We start from the raw sequence: 16719 nt of genomic DNA, 5'->3' as shown, positions 1-16719 counted from the left end.
TGATCCAAAATAATGCAACAGTGTTACTAACATATTTTCCTGTGCATTTATCCTGAAGAAAGCATGTGCTCTTCAAACACAAATGCTAAATCACCGTGAGACGAAAAGAAGGCCTGGATGTTTCCATATGTAATTCTTTGAAGGTTTCAGTGGCTTCTGCCTTAAGCTTTGGTCGTCCATCTTTACCATCATGATTAAGTCACTGTGATGATTAAATTGCTTCTTCCAACTTGTGTCAACATAAAAACAGTTGTGGATGAATAAGTCGAACTTATTCCAGAGAATGTGGACTCGCTTAAATCAAACTTGTGAGGTGAAAAGATGGATCAAAATAAAATGAGTTGCATGACTACATCAAAGACCCATCCCTCTCTCCCACTGTTAGTGGTTCCATCTCACATCCCCTGGTAATAAAACCGGTATAGACCTTATACAAAACTTATGCACCATATTAAATGTTCTCCACAAATCCTTCCACAGCTGACTAATCAGACATGAACACCCATCACATAAACATAAACTGTCCTCCAGGGCTGCATGCTGGGATTGTGTGTGATCAGTAATAATGTAATGACACAAAAAATTGTAGAGTTTAGAAAAATTGATTTACTTGACAATCCTAAGAATAGGCAAACTGGGTAAGGGATTAGGGTCATACATTGCAAATGTAGTTATTTCAACAACATACTCTATGTAGAGGGCTCACATTGTTCATATATCATAATTGCACTTAATCATGGAGACAGTTTTGCATTTAACTGAACAGGCTGACATAAATAAATAGTATTACAGAACCAGTGTAGAAACACAAATAACTACTCAGTCATACATGTCAGACCATCAGGTATATAGCCCTACAGAAACATACTGTCAGTGACTGGGGTGGCCTGCTCTCCTCTGTGACACTCTAAGATACCGTGGTGTTGTGAAAGAATGTCCCAACCTTCCAGTCAAATATGCTTGATTTAAAAAACAACAACAACAGAAAAACAAAGATTAAAAAAACAACTACTGAATAACCATACTTTCTACAATGGTCTGTTAGGCCCATTGTAGGGGGAAAAAAATCATGGGGGCGGGGGGTTGTTAAAGTCTTTAATTTATGATAAATAAACTAGAAAATTCTGAGATCATAAAGTCACAAATTTATGAGAGAAATGAAAAACAGTTTCTCTTTTATTTTTTGAAGAAAGAAGCACATGCCTTCACTTTGCAAGGTTGGATCAGCCACACTCTGCAGATGCTGCTGCTCGCCGTGTATCAGGCCTGCAGCTGATGACCTCATCAAATTCTACTTTGCAATGGGATTTAGGAACAAGGAAATCATGCTGATTTTAGGCCACAATCACAATATTGTTTTCTTCTGAATCGTGATTCTGGGCTCAAACCACCAGCATTTCCCTCTTACTAAATCCCACAGTAGAAGAAAACCACTTTATGCATTTTTTTTCTTGTAAATTTGTGACTTTGTAATCTCAGTTTTTTCTCATAATTTTTTGAGGTTTTCATGTAAATTCACCACTTTAATCTCAGTGAACATCTCAGTTTTTTCTTGTAAATTTAATATCACAAAGTTTTCTCCTTACAATGCCAGTGATGATCTGGGTATGCATCAGTGTTTATAATGCTGAGCTGAGCACCACTCCATTATATTAATTATGATGTTAACTTACTTAAAGGTGGTGTATGTCTGAAGACTTAATAACCCATCGCAGTCACATTTAATACAAATATTAAAAATGTAAAGCCATACAATTGCCAGTAGTTTTGCCACATGTTGCAGTGGGTGGCCTGTGGAATGGCTGTTAACACAGTAATCACTTAAAGTCGACCAAACAAAATCATCAACAAAGCAGCAGACAACTAAAAGCCAAATTAGTAATAAAGGAATGTCACCACCAAAAAAAGATGCCAGAGATCTGTTTTCAAAATTGCAAAAATATACAATATATTCACAAAGGCTATTACCAGAAAACCTTCTCATATCCAGGGGGTTATTCTATCCAGAGGGATTACAAAGTTTGCCAGATAACTGGGGAAAAGATTAGGTCATATCCTGTCCTTTGAGTCTGTAAAACAAACTCAGCCATTAAGTTTAGAAAAATGCCATCCATATTGATTATTGCCAATAGTAAGTAAAATTTCAGAAGATATTTTCAAACGCTTTTTAAAGTTATGTGGTTAATTTGCTAATCCTGCTTTGTGGAATACCCCCTTGGCTGATGTTTCAGGTTTATAGAATGGTATCAATGATTACTGAGTTAAAGAAAGTAAAACCAGGCATTTACATACAGAAGCCTTCATTTCTGACTAATAATGTAGGGGTGGCACAGGGACTAGGGTTGCAAAATTCCAGGAATTTTCAAAGTCAGAAACTTTCCATGGGGAATTACCGTGAATGTATGGGAATTTACAGGAATAAACTGGAAATTTGCAAAATTGCAGGTTAGCCTACAACAGGGAACTTAAATGTACTTGAGAAACTTCTTGCAGCATAATCTTGATTAATACAACCAGATTTAAGGCAAATTCAGTTGAATTTCTGCTCCACACTGTGCATTCCTCCATCCCATGCACAGATCATTTCTAGATTCCTGCACACTGCAGCAGGACTACCGAGGCCACATGACTAGGCCTACATTTGAGCCCACGGACGACATCCAGTATTAGTTTGCACATATGTCTGCTTATGACAAAACACAATTTCCAAAATTCCCCAGCTTAACTTCCCATGGAAATTTTCTGGAAAGTTCCCATAAATTTACTTGAAATTTTCCGCCCTTTTGCAGACTTAACAGGGACTGCCTGAAGATCACTTACAGCCTTTTTGAGGTGATGTTAAACGTAATGCGTGGCTCATTCTGAATTGGTGCTCAGCAGTAATATTATGTGAGGAACAGCAGGCATATTTGATGGCCATCCAAAATATACAAATTAAAAGTCAAAAACAAACCTGTATCTTCAGTCATGATTATCATTTACCTCTTCGGGCGTATTACATATAGCCGTCTACAAACACATGCACCAACTAAAAGGCATGTCTCATTCTCAGATGGTATATCTAAACCGACACACTTTCATACTCTATCAAAGCTTTCTCTTTTCTGCGCCTTTTTGTGTGGCAGCACCCTGTCCTATCTGTAGACAGGGAGCTGGATATGGTTTTGCTGGTGGTGCTCCAGAAGCTGAGGCATCCCCATGGCTTCGTACCCACGGCCCAGCATACGCTCTTTGATGCAGGGAGGGTGGATCTCACTGATCAGGCACTCCAGAGACTGCAGGCTGCTGCTAAGTACTGAGGCATGGCACAGGCTTGAGCTGGGCAGCCCACAACAGAGGTTTTGGTTTGTGCTGTGGGCCTGGGCATGAGGAAGAGGGTGGAGCTGGGGCTGATGATGCTGTGGGTGGTGGTGAGGATGGTGGTTTGGGTGGGGATGGGGATGAGGACGGGAAAGCCCCATGTCTCTAGGCCTGCCCATAGAAGGACCATTTGGCAGCTCCTGAGAAGTATAGCCGTCACTGTCAGGGGTGGTCAGGGCAGTGTCCCAGTGGGGAGCAAAGTACTGTCCAACAGAGAATCCCCCATGTATGGCAGCGCAGCTCAGAGGGGAGGCACTGACCCGCTCCTGCACAGCCCCATTAGTGCCTACACTGGTGGGATGTGGCCTGTATGACAGTTGTGTGGAACAAGCCAAAGGGAGGCATGTTTCGGGCGACTCTGTTGCTCTGTGCCCCTGAGCACAGACACCGTACATCCTCAGTGTCCCACGTTCATAATGGTGCTGCTGCCGTTGCTGTGACTGAATTTGATGCTGCTGTTGTTTGTGTTGCCACATGGTGTAGTCTCTTTCATCTAGGTACCCAGCTTTGGCTTTGTCTGCACTCTGGGTAGGTAGCACTGCCCCTGAGAACGCCAGGCTGCTCTGGGACGACACTCCAAGGACAAAGTCAGAATCGGAGTGGGCCACAGCAGCCACAGCCTGGAGAGACGGGCTGGCTTGTGCCTCTCCCCCCAGCTGCAGGGCCTGGCGGTGGGGAACTCTGTTCATCTGCCTCATCAGGCTTTGAACCTCTGCCAACTCAGACTGGGGGGGCAGGCTGTGATCTCCAGAGGACATTACAGCGCTAGAACAAATCGTCTCAATGGGCACATCAGGAGGCTTACATGAACTTATATGATAGGCCTTATGCCCTTGTCTGGTAGCTGTGTAGCCATTATTAATAGAATTATTATATGGTGCCACTGCAGTCTGAGTGTAAGCATGTCTAGTCCTCTTGCCCTCAGAGTTTTTCACCACACCTTTGACCACCACAGAGGCCTTGACAATGGCCAACAAACCTTGGTAGCCTCCTGAGTAAGGGTTGGAATAAGGACTGTAACGCTGGCCTGTGGTGTCTAAACCATTGACTGTTTTGTTAAGTTGTTTGTGCTGTGGCACCCGGATGTTCGATGGAAAGATTTTGATGGATAAGGGGCTGCTGGCTGTCTTCTGGGCGAATGCATCCAACTCTGCCGGAGAGGGGTACCGAGAAGTGATGGAAGCAGGCTCACCTGAGGGACAAGCAGACAGTAAGAAATAGTCAATACCACCGAGCATGCACCAAAAAGCAATGATAAATAATCCGATGAAGCCCAAATTAACCTCATGTCTCATCCACTCCCTACTGTCCCATTCTTTCATTTAAGGGAGTAATAGAAGACATCTGTATCTTTTTTCAAACTCATTTCATGTAGAGACACCTCCAGCAGTTTGATCAATGCTTGATTAAATTAATTCAGACTTACTTCAATCCAAAATTAGTTTGCCCAGGGAAATCAAGGAGATGGGCAGAGGCAACAGGGGGGAGAGAGGAACTAATTTTACAGTGGCTCCAATGAGATTCATTTCCTGACATTTAACCATGAAACCAACATGGGAGGAGCCAGGTGGAAGCTGATGCTGATAAGTGTGGAAAGAAACTGCCAGAGGTGCCTGAGACCAATTATGTTTTTGCAACTTTTGCAACCATGAATCAAATACTCCTTAGTCTAGCTAATAATTTATAACTTATATACACTTATAAGTTATAGCTTATTTATACCTCCCCTTTGTTATTTTCTCAATACCTTCCTAATCATTCAATGCAGGCCATGCCTAGCTGTGAAATTTGGTTCCACTTAATCCTTTTACAAACCCAAACTGACTCTACTGTAAAAGCCTGGAACTTAAACTGTGAGGAACACATTGAGGCAGCTGGCAAAAGAGCAATCACCAAGACGACTACTATTGAATGGTGTGCAGGAAGGCTGAGGGGACAAACCAAGTTTGGATTTAAACACTATTATTCAGGCAATTTCATGGCTGCTTAACTCACAGCAACAAAGGAAAGGTGGAGAAGGCGCTCCATTTAACAACAATAAATCACCTGGTAGAAATTACCACCACCCTTCAGAATGACACTTTTATGGAATTCCTGACATGGAAAGCAAAAGCGCTGAAATTAACCTAGATCACACTGTAGTCAGCGGAAATCACAGCAGCCAGAGAACAAGGCAGTCATCTGCAATAAAAGGGAAGGGAGAAAAATAAAAACAAAACACTCCATTTCGTTTTCAATAACAAAACCAATTCCAGCTATGCAGGGGAGAGCTCACTCGTTCCCATTTGAAATTGATTTGGGAGTTCATTTCATTTCAGGCCTACAGTGAGCCCCCAACTGTGAAAATGATTCAATCTACAAGATCCATCTCATGAAGGAAATAAATTGGGTGTTTAAAATGGAGAAAAGGAGGTAAGGTGGAGTGTTCAATCCATCCAGCAATCTCCCAGCGGAGCATAAGGACCGGCGCCATGGTCCCAGAGTGAATTCTACAGAGAAATACACCACATCAAAACATAGCTCCTTTATGTGTCGCATAGTGCTACCATAAAAAACAATGACATCTGGGATGTCGAACAGATGTCTACACGACCTTAAGATGGGAGGCCCTTCCTCTGTGGTCTCACACATAATCCCACCCGTGGAGAAACGAGGTGAAGGGTTGAAGCCAGGGCAGAAACTGGGCTCATGAACTGACTCATAAGCCCATGAGCTAAAACTGTTAGAGGAGAGGGCCATGTCCACCTGAAAGGAGTTTAGATGATCTCATGGGCTTAGCAACAACTTAAACCGACTTCTAGCATTATCATACACTAGCATTGGCATAACGGCATGAAGAGCGTGTACTACCAAAAAACAAATAAATAAAAAAAAAACAAACAAACAAAGGAAACCTGAAACAAAAGTGTCACAAACTAGTGTGAAAAAAGTTCTTTGTATTACTCTATGTACATGTCACATCAGTTCTAAAAAAGGGCTTGTAAATGCTTTGGCAACCCAAGTAATCTTATGCTAATAAAGCCATTCTGATTCTGATACAATGGATCAGTTCATGTCTGCTCCATTCCACTGATTAAAGATTTCCCCACAATACCAAAGACAAAATGAAATCCGTTTTAGGAAAGGAGAACCGCATTACCGTTAACCAAAAATAATTGATTTGCAAGATATCTGATGTTAGGAGGAGGTAGCTTTGCAGTGCCCGTAGTGGGAATTACAGGTTTAGATTAGTATGTAACATCATGTAAATTATGCTATAATAATAATATGCTATAATTCTTTGGGAAACCTTTCGTGATTCTATTGCTAATTGTGGCCAGTAGAGCAGCAGCTGTTGGTCCAGCTTTGGACTTGTTGAGCTTTGAGCTTTCTGTAGAGAGGATCATTGAGGAGCTGAGGCACAGCATGCTACCACTCCCATTCATAGCTGTGCTTCAGAACCAGGACTTAAAAACTTGTTAACATAAAATTTAGATCTGTAAGTGGCTAGAACCACAGCTTGTTGGGATTTTCCATACAGTATATACACACAGATAGAGCAAATCTATATCCACACAGATCTATTTTATTGGATCTGTTATTCCTATTTCATCTCATTTTATTTTATTCCTTACTTACTTGTTGATGTATAGGTATTAATGGAAATTTCTGGCTTTGATGTTACCTACAGTCCCATGTGCTGCTGCATCAAATTGAATTTCCCCCCAGGGGGATCAATAAAATTACATCTCACCTTATCTTATCTTCCATTGAGAGGCTTTTTCATGAGCAGCTGTAGGTAATTATTATTATTTCACCTCCAATCTAAGTAAAACTAATTTACATGAAGGTTGCCTGATCTATCCACCATCCCACTGAGCCACTCTGCCAAAACCCCACACTACCCCTTTGCCACCCCATGGTCAAATTTCTAGCTCCACTACTGCAAACATTACATCCCTGTGTGAGCCATGCAGACACAACATAGCTGTAGCACCCACTGTGGCTAAATTAATATGGAAGTACTGAGACCTCACAGGCTACAGGTCCTCCACACATAGCATTCACCTATTTATCTTTTCAATATCACTATCTTAAGTTGCACTTGAACACTTTGTACTGGTCCAGAGAAGAGCCTGGACTATGTGTTTTTATTTCTATTTCTAAGTTAACAAAGTGAGCTTATTCAAGTTTCACGACTTCCTGGGCATGGAGGAGGTTTCCCACCACTGGCCATACTCAACAACCAAATTTCAGTGGGACAAACAGGATGAATCTGGGGCATCTCAATTAATGGGCGAGGACGCTCTTCTCTGTTGTGGCTCCACTTTCTTGTCCGATACAATTTTTAGACAATAACCGTGCAAAATGCAGTTTCGAGTTTCTGTGGTGTGCAAATAAAGTCAGGAGAAATGTTTTGCAGCAGCATTTACCTTTAATTGCTAAGGCTCTTGTTAAATTAATACCAATATTAAAAGAGCTCTTTTGTCTTTATTTTATTCATTTAGGTATTATTATTATTATTATCATGATTATCATTGCTATTATTGTCCAATTCTCCCGTGACGATCAACAAAGCATTGGATTCTGATTGATTACTGATCTGATTATTACTTGTATTATTAACATATTAGTATTATTAACATTATTTTGGCCAGTTACTTTTTAAGTTATTTTTTTCCGTTGAACTGTTGCCTTATCTGTCTCTCCTTGCATTACTATATTTTTTATTCTGATGATTTTGCACAATAGGGAAGATAAAATAAAAGCCCTTGGCCTCCTGACCTTTCCTGTGCATGGCAGTTTATGTGTTGTCTTTTTCTACACGTGCAAATAAATAAAACTTAAAATTCAGTTCACAACTGAAAGAAGGGCCATGCACCTGTGGACAAAAAGCAAATGACAATCTATCTAATCAATGAAGTGACAAATGTCAGTTTGTATGGAAATGTCTGACTTTTTTAAACTCTTAATGGAGACGCCCTTTCTTTTTTGAGATGACACATGAAGGTGAAGTGTTTACACATATTTTAACCAGCAGATGGTGCATAGGTGCTGCAGAAAGCTGTGTAAACATGTGGCATCTTCATGTGACACCTTTTATACCTTTGCTTACACAACAGATTTTTGTCCACAAATTTCTACACTTGTTTCACAAAATGAATGAATAAATCAATACATTATTTTGTACAAGTTAATGTGCTTTCTGTTCTTGGTTTCTTGTTATGCTTTGTGCAATTTAGTGCATGAAATTCACAAGGTAAACATTGCTGCTCCTTACCTATACCTGATATTAATAATTGATTTATGTTATTTCATTTTAATCATCATGACGTACAAACTCTAAGCATGACTTGTATATTTCCCAATGGGCAAAATAAATAAAGAAATGAAATATATAGATAGATAGATATACACTCAGTGGCCACTTTTTTAACAGCACCTGTACAATCTAATCCAATCCAATCCAGCTGTTTTGCCATAAAGTTTCCTTTCCTGCTGACTATAATGCTCAGTTTTTGTTGTTGTCACAGTAACAGAGGTGTTCATTCACTTGTGTTTGGCACTGAGCTCATAGTTAGTGCTGCTGTTGGACTGGACTGCATTCTACTGAGAGCTCTTTCTACTATTCTAATTCTAATAGCAAAAACTGAACATTAGAAACTTTCTTAAAAGCTATCATTTATGGTAGAGCTGTTGACCTGAACTGCATTACATTGTACAGGTGGATCTAATAAAGTGGCCATTGAGTGTAAATGAATCTGTCAGTTAAAAGATAAAATACTTCAAACCTACCATAAACTAAAAACATGTGAATTCACTATCAACATTTCTTAGACTGTGACACGGATTCTTATGTTTCTTTAGACTCTGATCATGAGGCACAGTAATCGCAAATGGGAACATGCAATGTTTTCAATCTGAGTTAAGCAATGGACATGAATATGAGGCTGCTCACATGACAACACGGAAATGACAGCTATGTGGTGTTAGGTAAGAAATGGCAGAGAGGAGATAATTAGTGGTCTGACCTTAAGCACTTAATCACCCTGAACCTGCAGCGTGCACACTGTTTCACACTTCAGTGCTGAGAGAAAGATAGGAACAGAAAAAGCTCAAGTCCTTTCTATTTGCCAGGGAAAAAAGAAAGAAAGGAAACAAAAATCACTGAATATACACTAACATCACTTGTTTAGAGGGCAGCCTTGGCTGAAGGCATTATGCTGTGCTGACATTTTTTTTTAATTCACTCCATTACCCTCTTCTCCACTTGCTTTTGGATGAGGCAATTCGAGAGCGTATTCATTTTCTTCTGAAGAATTAGAGTAAAGACATTGATGTGTCCATCAAAGTACCTAGACTGATGTTTGTAATGGTCCCACTAGTTAGCGGTGAATGTTATAATACCACGAGACAAACTAGACTGCTCTCACAGGAAACCCTTAATCCTAATTTCCTGTTTCCATACAGGGGATGTCTTTGGAAAGAGAGTTGGGAATGGGGGCCAATCCTAAACTCTAATTTACACTATGCCTAATTAACCATAAGAAGCAGGTAAAGGCATACTTCTTTCTTGTGTGTGTGTGTGTGTGTGTGTATGTTTGTGTATGTGTGTTTGCAGGTATGTGTATCTTGTGTGAGGACAAGAGAGATTTATAAATGTCAGCATAAAAACACTTTAGAGCGATGAAATATAACACCATGTATTCACTATACCATGGTGTATATGGTCTTGCATAACCCTGATTCCACCCCCATACAATCCCACTCAATGCCTGCTGTCACTTTAAGTTGGCTAATCTTTTTCCCATGGTCACACTTAAAGCAATTCCCCCCAGATTAGAGTGGAGAGCTCATTGTTTTTTTCAGCCGTTTGAGTTAATCACTAATTTACGGGCAAAACAAGCCCCCGAGGCAGGGCTGAAAACAGGACTTTGACAAGTTCATTGCATTTCCACACTGCGGCTTCTCTCCTGATGCACAGCTCTTATGTACCCCCAAAGGCCAACACAAGGACGACAGCAGAAGGGCCACTGGATATGCTCCCCATACAAGATAAAACAGACATTCATAAAATATTCCATGTTAATAGCCATACATACAGGCTGAACTGCCAAGCAAATCCCTGAAGCCTCTGATGTTATGCTGAAACCTTATCATTGACATTTTTGTATGATGCCATGTTTACAAGTTTCAGATCTTCACCAGTAATGTGGCAAATGCAGCTGGCTGCTAATTACACCACTGTGCTTCACTGCAGGCACAAATACATGTTTACCACACCGATGATTGTGATATTTGAAATGCTCTAGCCTACCTTCATAACCGGAGGCTAAGCTCATCAGCACGTTTAACACACATTTAAAACCTGTCTCTGTTACCATGACAACCCCCTCTATGCACACAGTTGGCCCAATAAGCCCAATTATTACAACCGTGTTATTAATTGGCCCTGCCTTCATTCATCTGTTCAGGCCAAGCTTGTGTAGTCGACTACCTGGTGATTGGGAAGAGTACAGACATCTGAACTAACATTAGCTAATCATAAGTCCAGGTCCTGTTTGTTTCATTTGTGTCACTATCTACACACAATATACAGAGGCTATGAGTTACACCCCCTCAGTCTGAAACCGGCCAGTCATGTTTGAAGCATTGCACTTCCACTGTCAAACGTTCAGCCATGCTGGACGCAGACACTGACTCTGCAGTGGCCAGTGCCCTTAAAGAATATCACCATTAAGAGGCAGTACCAGCAGCTTTCTTCATATCAATGTGCCCATATAAGGATACATTAATATTAATGTCCTTTGGGGTTAACGCCTCCATGTGGAACAAAAGGAGAGAGAGAGGATTCTACTCAGTTCAGTAAGCTACTTCGACATCTCAGCCCAGACGACCATTAAAGAGATGAAACTGAAGTAGAAAAATGAGACATGGGACATCAGAACATATGGCCTTTTAACACTCACTCACTAAGCACTCCCTTCACTCCACCTCCCAATGCAAACACACAAACACAAAACCAAACAGTCATCACCCTATTTCCTTGACTCCCTCCTTCCATGTCAGTGATCTCTTGATGAAGGGTGTTCACCCATCAGAGGAACCTCAGGCTTGGACACTTAGTTATACGTGCTGGAGGAAACTCGTGCTGGATACTTCTTTGCACCAGTGTCACTCCTCATTTGTTTCTGTGCCGCTTGGCCCAGCCTGGGGAAAGGGTTCGTCTCAAAGCAGGCCTCCTAAGAGCACAGGCCAGCAGCGTGGGAAAAAGCATTCCCACTCCCTGCCTTCATGCTGAGAGATAGCAGAGGAGGGCACAGCTCGTATTCACTCTCATCGCATAATTCCTAGCACTCCGTTCCACATAGTGCTCTCATGTACAGCGGCATATTAGTGCCATTGTGCAGGGCCAAAAAAAAAATGGAGTCAGGTGAGGGGGGTAATATTCCAAGAAAAAAAAAAAAAAAACAGAATTTCTGAGATTAAAGTGGTAAATTTACAAGAAAAAACTCACAAATTTATGAGAAAAAAACTTGGAAATTCTAATATTATAAAGCAACAGATTTACAAGAAAAATAGTATTTGTTACTTTTTGGTCACTGAAGCACATGTGTTGACTTTGCTATCGCTCCCTGTGTATCAGGCCTGCAGCTGATCAACTCATCAAATTCTACTTTGACATGGGAGTTAGGAACAAGGAAATCTTGCTGATTTTAGCCCAGAATCACAAGATTGTTTTCTTCTGAACAGGCCCAAGTCACAGCAACGTCTCTTCAAAGTCCAGATGCTGAGGAGAAGATTGTGATTCTGGGCTAAAATCACTAGGATTTCCTTCTTGCTAAATCCCAGAGAATATTATGCCCTACGCTCCTGGCTCCATATTTTTCTCCCTACAATGGCCCTAACACGTTGTCATACTCATGTGGGTTTGTGTGACTGAGGACTTTTGTGTCTAGTACCAGGCATTCACCTGATAGCTAAAAATGGAAATGGTTTTAAAAAGCACAGCAGTGGCTAAAAACTGTCCATTTAACTTGATCAAACAATGGCTCATCTAATCAAGGGGCCTGGCCACAGGCAGAGGGCTGCCATCAGCAGAGTAGTCCATTTCCTCTGGCTGTTTGAAATGTCAGGCTGCTGCTGGAGGTGAGGGGCTGCTGCTTAGCGCATGGTTGCTGTGCATGAAACTCAGTGGGGAAAAGATCCTGCAGGTAAACAGGATGAGAAGGCGCCCCTGGTTCTGCCTGAGGCAAACTAGACCCTTCTGTTCCAGCGTTTAGCAGACAAGTGCGCCACTGATTCACAATTAATATTTAATAACAAAAAGACAAAGAGGCGTTTCAACCCAGGAGAGAAATGTAGAGATGAGAAGATGGAGGTAACGGGGGTGGAAGGGCGTTCAACATTTCAGATTTGAGTACAGTTGGGGATAAAGATTTTGCTTCAAGGCCAAGAATATTCAGTACAGCTGAGAGACAACGATGCAAAGCCCCCAGCATGCTTTCTGTCAGCCTCTTCACCATAAAATCTATCATGCTTTAAGATTCTAGAATTCATAGAGGTCATAGAATGAATTACTGAAAACAGAGAAATCTGATAATAGTCACATGAATAATGACAATATGACTCCAAGTTGAGAATGACATGTAATATGAATCAGAACAGGGCTCTCTAGTGACAGGTCTAGTGTTTTCATACTTTTTGTGCAAATCTCATCATGTACACATGTGAGTGATCTCCATGTAAAGACATTAAAACATATACAGAGAAGTAGGATTCAACTGATATATTTTTGTTTTTAAAACCAATACTGACATTTTTTTAAACATGAAACTTCCATTAGCCAAAATTTTGCCCTGATGTCTTTAAACTTTTAAAATTGTAATTCAAAAACATAAACAACAACCATACTGCTTGGGTACATTTCTTTTCAATGAAATCAAATAATATTAACAATCTTTTCTTTTAAAAGACAGAAACAATAGTCTCATATGAGAGACATCAAACAGGTCAATCTCATTTTTGGAATGTACAAAAACAAAAAGGCAAAACATAAAATTTAAGATAAGGACACATTTTTGAGAGAGGAATTTTAGTTAAAGGGATTGTTTGGATTGACTGACATGAGGTGATATGAACTGTTCACCAGTAGTGTTTTGAATATTGCTGTGTGCAGCAGTGGTACACCTGGCAGGCGTCATAATGTGTGTGTATGAACACCGCTGTGTTCTGCAATACCAAACATAGCTCCAGTGATAACACCGGTGAGGAACCTAAACCATCTTGTATCAATAGATCTGAACTATCCCTTTGACTAGCTCCCTGCTCTCCAGATAAAAACAGGCCATACGTGCATTAGCTAATACAGGCTAAACTCATTTAAACTCTGTTCTGACCATGATAAAGTGAGCCTACAGCATGTTTACCGTCACTATTTGCATGCAGTTGCTTTGTATTCCAATACAATATAAAGACTGACACAATTTACTGTTATGGTCCATGCAGTTTTAGGAGAAGCCTGTATGTGATTGTCTTCATTCATGCAAAATGGTCTTTATCTGAGACGTCTTTATACAGCTTCTGTAGTCCATTGTGGACTACAGTTTGTGACCCATGCAACCACAAACATGTATATTGTAGAGTTTTATTACAGAGTTGTCATCCATATTGTATCACAGATGTACTATGTCCTCATTAAGTATTCAACTCTACTGAATTTAGTGGTTAATCAGTAAAATCTTTCTTTACATCCTTTACAATGATCATCCAGCCAACATGAGCAATCTTGCAGTAAGGACCTTGGTCAGGGAGGTGATCAAGAATCCAAGCACCACAGATTGAACTAGAGTTTTTGGGCTGCAAAGCAAGAGCTTGTCAGAAAGATGACGGTCTGTGCAGGACTTCACGAATCTGGACAGTCTGGCAGGGTACCGGGAAGGAAGCCACTCATGGCAGGGGCCTGGAATTTGCCAAATGTAAGTGAAAGTCTCAAAGAGCATGAGGCCAAAGATTCTGTGTTGTGATGAATCAAAAACTGTATTCCAAAAGCTGTGACTGGAAGAAACCAGCATAGCTCATCATCTATTTAACACCACCCCCACTATGAAGCATGGTGGTGGCAGCATTATGTTCTGAGGGACGCTTTTCAGTGGCAGGGACTAAAGCCCCTTTCACACACAGAACCAGTAATGCTGTGTTAACGCCGTGGTTTCCCCCTTTCACACAATTAGTTACTATCCATTCAATTTCCATGTAAGAGGTGCTCTCACATGATAGGACAGTCCCAGACAGGTGACAGCTGAAGATTTCACTTGTTATTTTAGAAAAATGGTGGATGAGGAGCTTCTGTGTTATTAATGTACTAATTAATCTTGTTCTCCACATGGATAGTTCCCATGTGTCAGAGTCAGTGCCCAGTACCCAGTGCCCACCATAATGCAATATCTGGGAATCATTTTGAGTCAGGAAATGCCTGTCTTCAATTTTGATCTGCAAACCTGGAGAAATGGTGGAAAATTAGGTTCACATGGTGGGGTAAATTATTGCTATACAAATGGGAATTATACACCAATTTATGTACTTATCCATGATCCACTTACTGTACTGCCTGATGTTTTTATAAAGTACGACAGGATGGTCAGTGATTTTCTCTGGGAAGAGAGAAGGTCCATAAATTAACTCTGTAAAATGTGCTAATCCCTGGGACATTGAATGAGTAGAACTGGCGTGGGTCTTTATGGGCCTTCGTTTCACAGCAAATCAGAATATTTCAAGGTACTGCACCTTGCCGTGGCAACAGCTGTACATTGGCAGAGGAATTTGTTTGCATAACTTTATTTAAACTTCCATTGAGACTAAACAAGCACCTGGTTGTTCAGCAGATCTCTCTATGTCTCTCTATGTCATAGTGTCACAGCTTGCAGCAACAACAAAGGGGAAGCTAAGCTTACAAATGAAATGAATTAAAATCATCTGAGTGCAGCCAAAGTTATTTAAAAAAATATCAGAAGCCAATCTCAAGCTAATGTTAATATTAACTAATTAGACGTGAGCTAAGTTAATCCTAATTAGCTGCACTGTTGTTAATAAAGTTCTTGAATAATGTTCTGGCAAAGCCACTAACAACCTACCAGGTCAGACTCAACTCCTGTGAAAACCAACGTTTTTTCAAAGTTGAAATCAAGATCAAGAGCCACAAGGTTATTTTTACAATTCTTTGATTAATTTTCATATGAAAACAGAACATGTTTCTGTTTTCAGAAATTTAGCAAACAATCAGTTAGACTGGGTCAAAATTGAAATTGTCCTCGTAACTCAAATCTACTGAAATACTATTACAGCACTTATCCTTACAAATAGGATCTCATGTTGTTCATGACGTGGTGTCTTTTCATTCCTGTCACATGAGCACAAAAAATGTGGCTAAGGTCTAGCACACATAAAGAAAACATTAACAACCCAAGAACTGAGCCTTAAGTACAGCTTGTTTAATCAGTTGAGCAGAAGAAATATAATCATAAATGTCTAAATATTTTATGCTTGACAGGTAAGATGAGAATAGTCCCAAAGATACCAGCTGCACGTGGGTCAACACTAACATGCACACACATCCCGCACATTATCAGCAAGCCCAGAAACAATCCCACTACTTTAATCCTAGAAACTTCCAAATAACTGAATTCTTAATCAAACACAGGGTGATATGCTCTACGCTGATGATACATTGTGCTCTGTGGCTGTAATAAATTGTGTGTTGGTGATATGAAATAGACCAAAGTGCCTTTATGTATTTGATGTAGACTTGCCTTTGTGAGTGCAGGGTTGTGATGGTGGTACCGGTAGCAGTAATGGAGGTGGTGGAACATCCAGGATTTTGGGGGTGCAGACCAGATGTTGGGACGAGAGGTTCTGTCGTCTTTGGATGCAGGCCAGCATGGTGGTTCACTGGGGCTCTACAGCTGCACACAGCTTTGGTAAACCTGCTAGGATAAAGGGAAAAGCACATTGTTAATATCTGGCCAACAACAGAACTTTCAACTAAAATGTTGATTCAAAACAAATTTAACCTTAAAGAAATACGCGAACTGTTGGGCAAAATACCATTTTTGAAATTTACCCAGATTGAGACAGATTTATCCTTTCGTCGAGCACAGTGATCTATGCAGCACCGAAGGTATAGGTAGATCTCGCACAAATTCACTTCGTGAGTGAGCACACTTTGTGCTGGATATTCGTATACCTTCAGCTCATCAGATCATTGGCCAGATGGAAGGATATATGTGTTCAGCAGTTACAGTTCCAACCATCTAAAACAACTTGTTTAAAAAATATATACAGGACGTCTATTTCAAATCCACATGGTACACTGCATAAATA

General features: G+C 40.6%; 1 protein-coding gene across 2 annotated transcripts in view; it reads right to left on the bottom strand.

Moving 5' to 3' along the window:
* Window positions 1-599: 599 nt before the first annotated feature.
* LOC115368881 (protein FAM222A-like) overlaps window positions 600-16719 on the bottom strand; it is a 28488-nt gene continuing 12368 nt past the window's right edge. Inside the window, exons 2-3 of one of the 2 annotated variants that reach the window (XM_030065294.1) lie at window positions 16149-16325; window positions 600-4552 (exon numbers count right to left, since the gene is read on the bottom strand). In XM_030065294.1, the coding sequence (XP_029921154.1) occupies window positions 3135-4552; window positions 16149-16278 (1548 nt within the window). In that variant the 5' untranslated portion in view covers window positions 16279-16325 and the 3' untranslated portion in view covers window positions 600-3134. The remainder of the gene's footprint in view (window positions 4553-16148; window positions 16326-16719) is intronic. The other variant, XM_030065295.1, reaches the window with a different exon arrangement.

This window comes from Myripristis murdjan, chromosome 12 (genome assembly GCF_902150065.1).
Source record: "Myripristis murdjan chromosome 12, fMyrMur1.1, whole genome shotgun sequence".
NCBI lineage: Eukaryota > Metazoa > Chordata > Actinopteri > Holocentriformes > Holocentridae > Myripristis > Myripristis murdjan.
The sequence above is the reverse complement of the archived record's forward strand: the minus strand, read 5'-3'. Positions and strand labels throughout refer to the sequence as shown.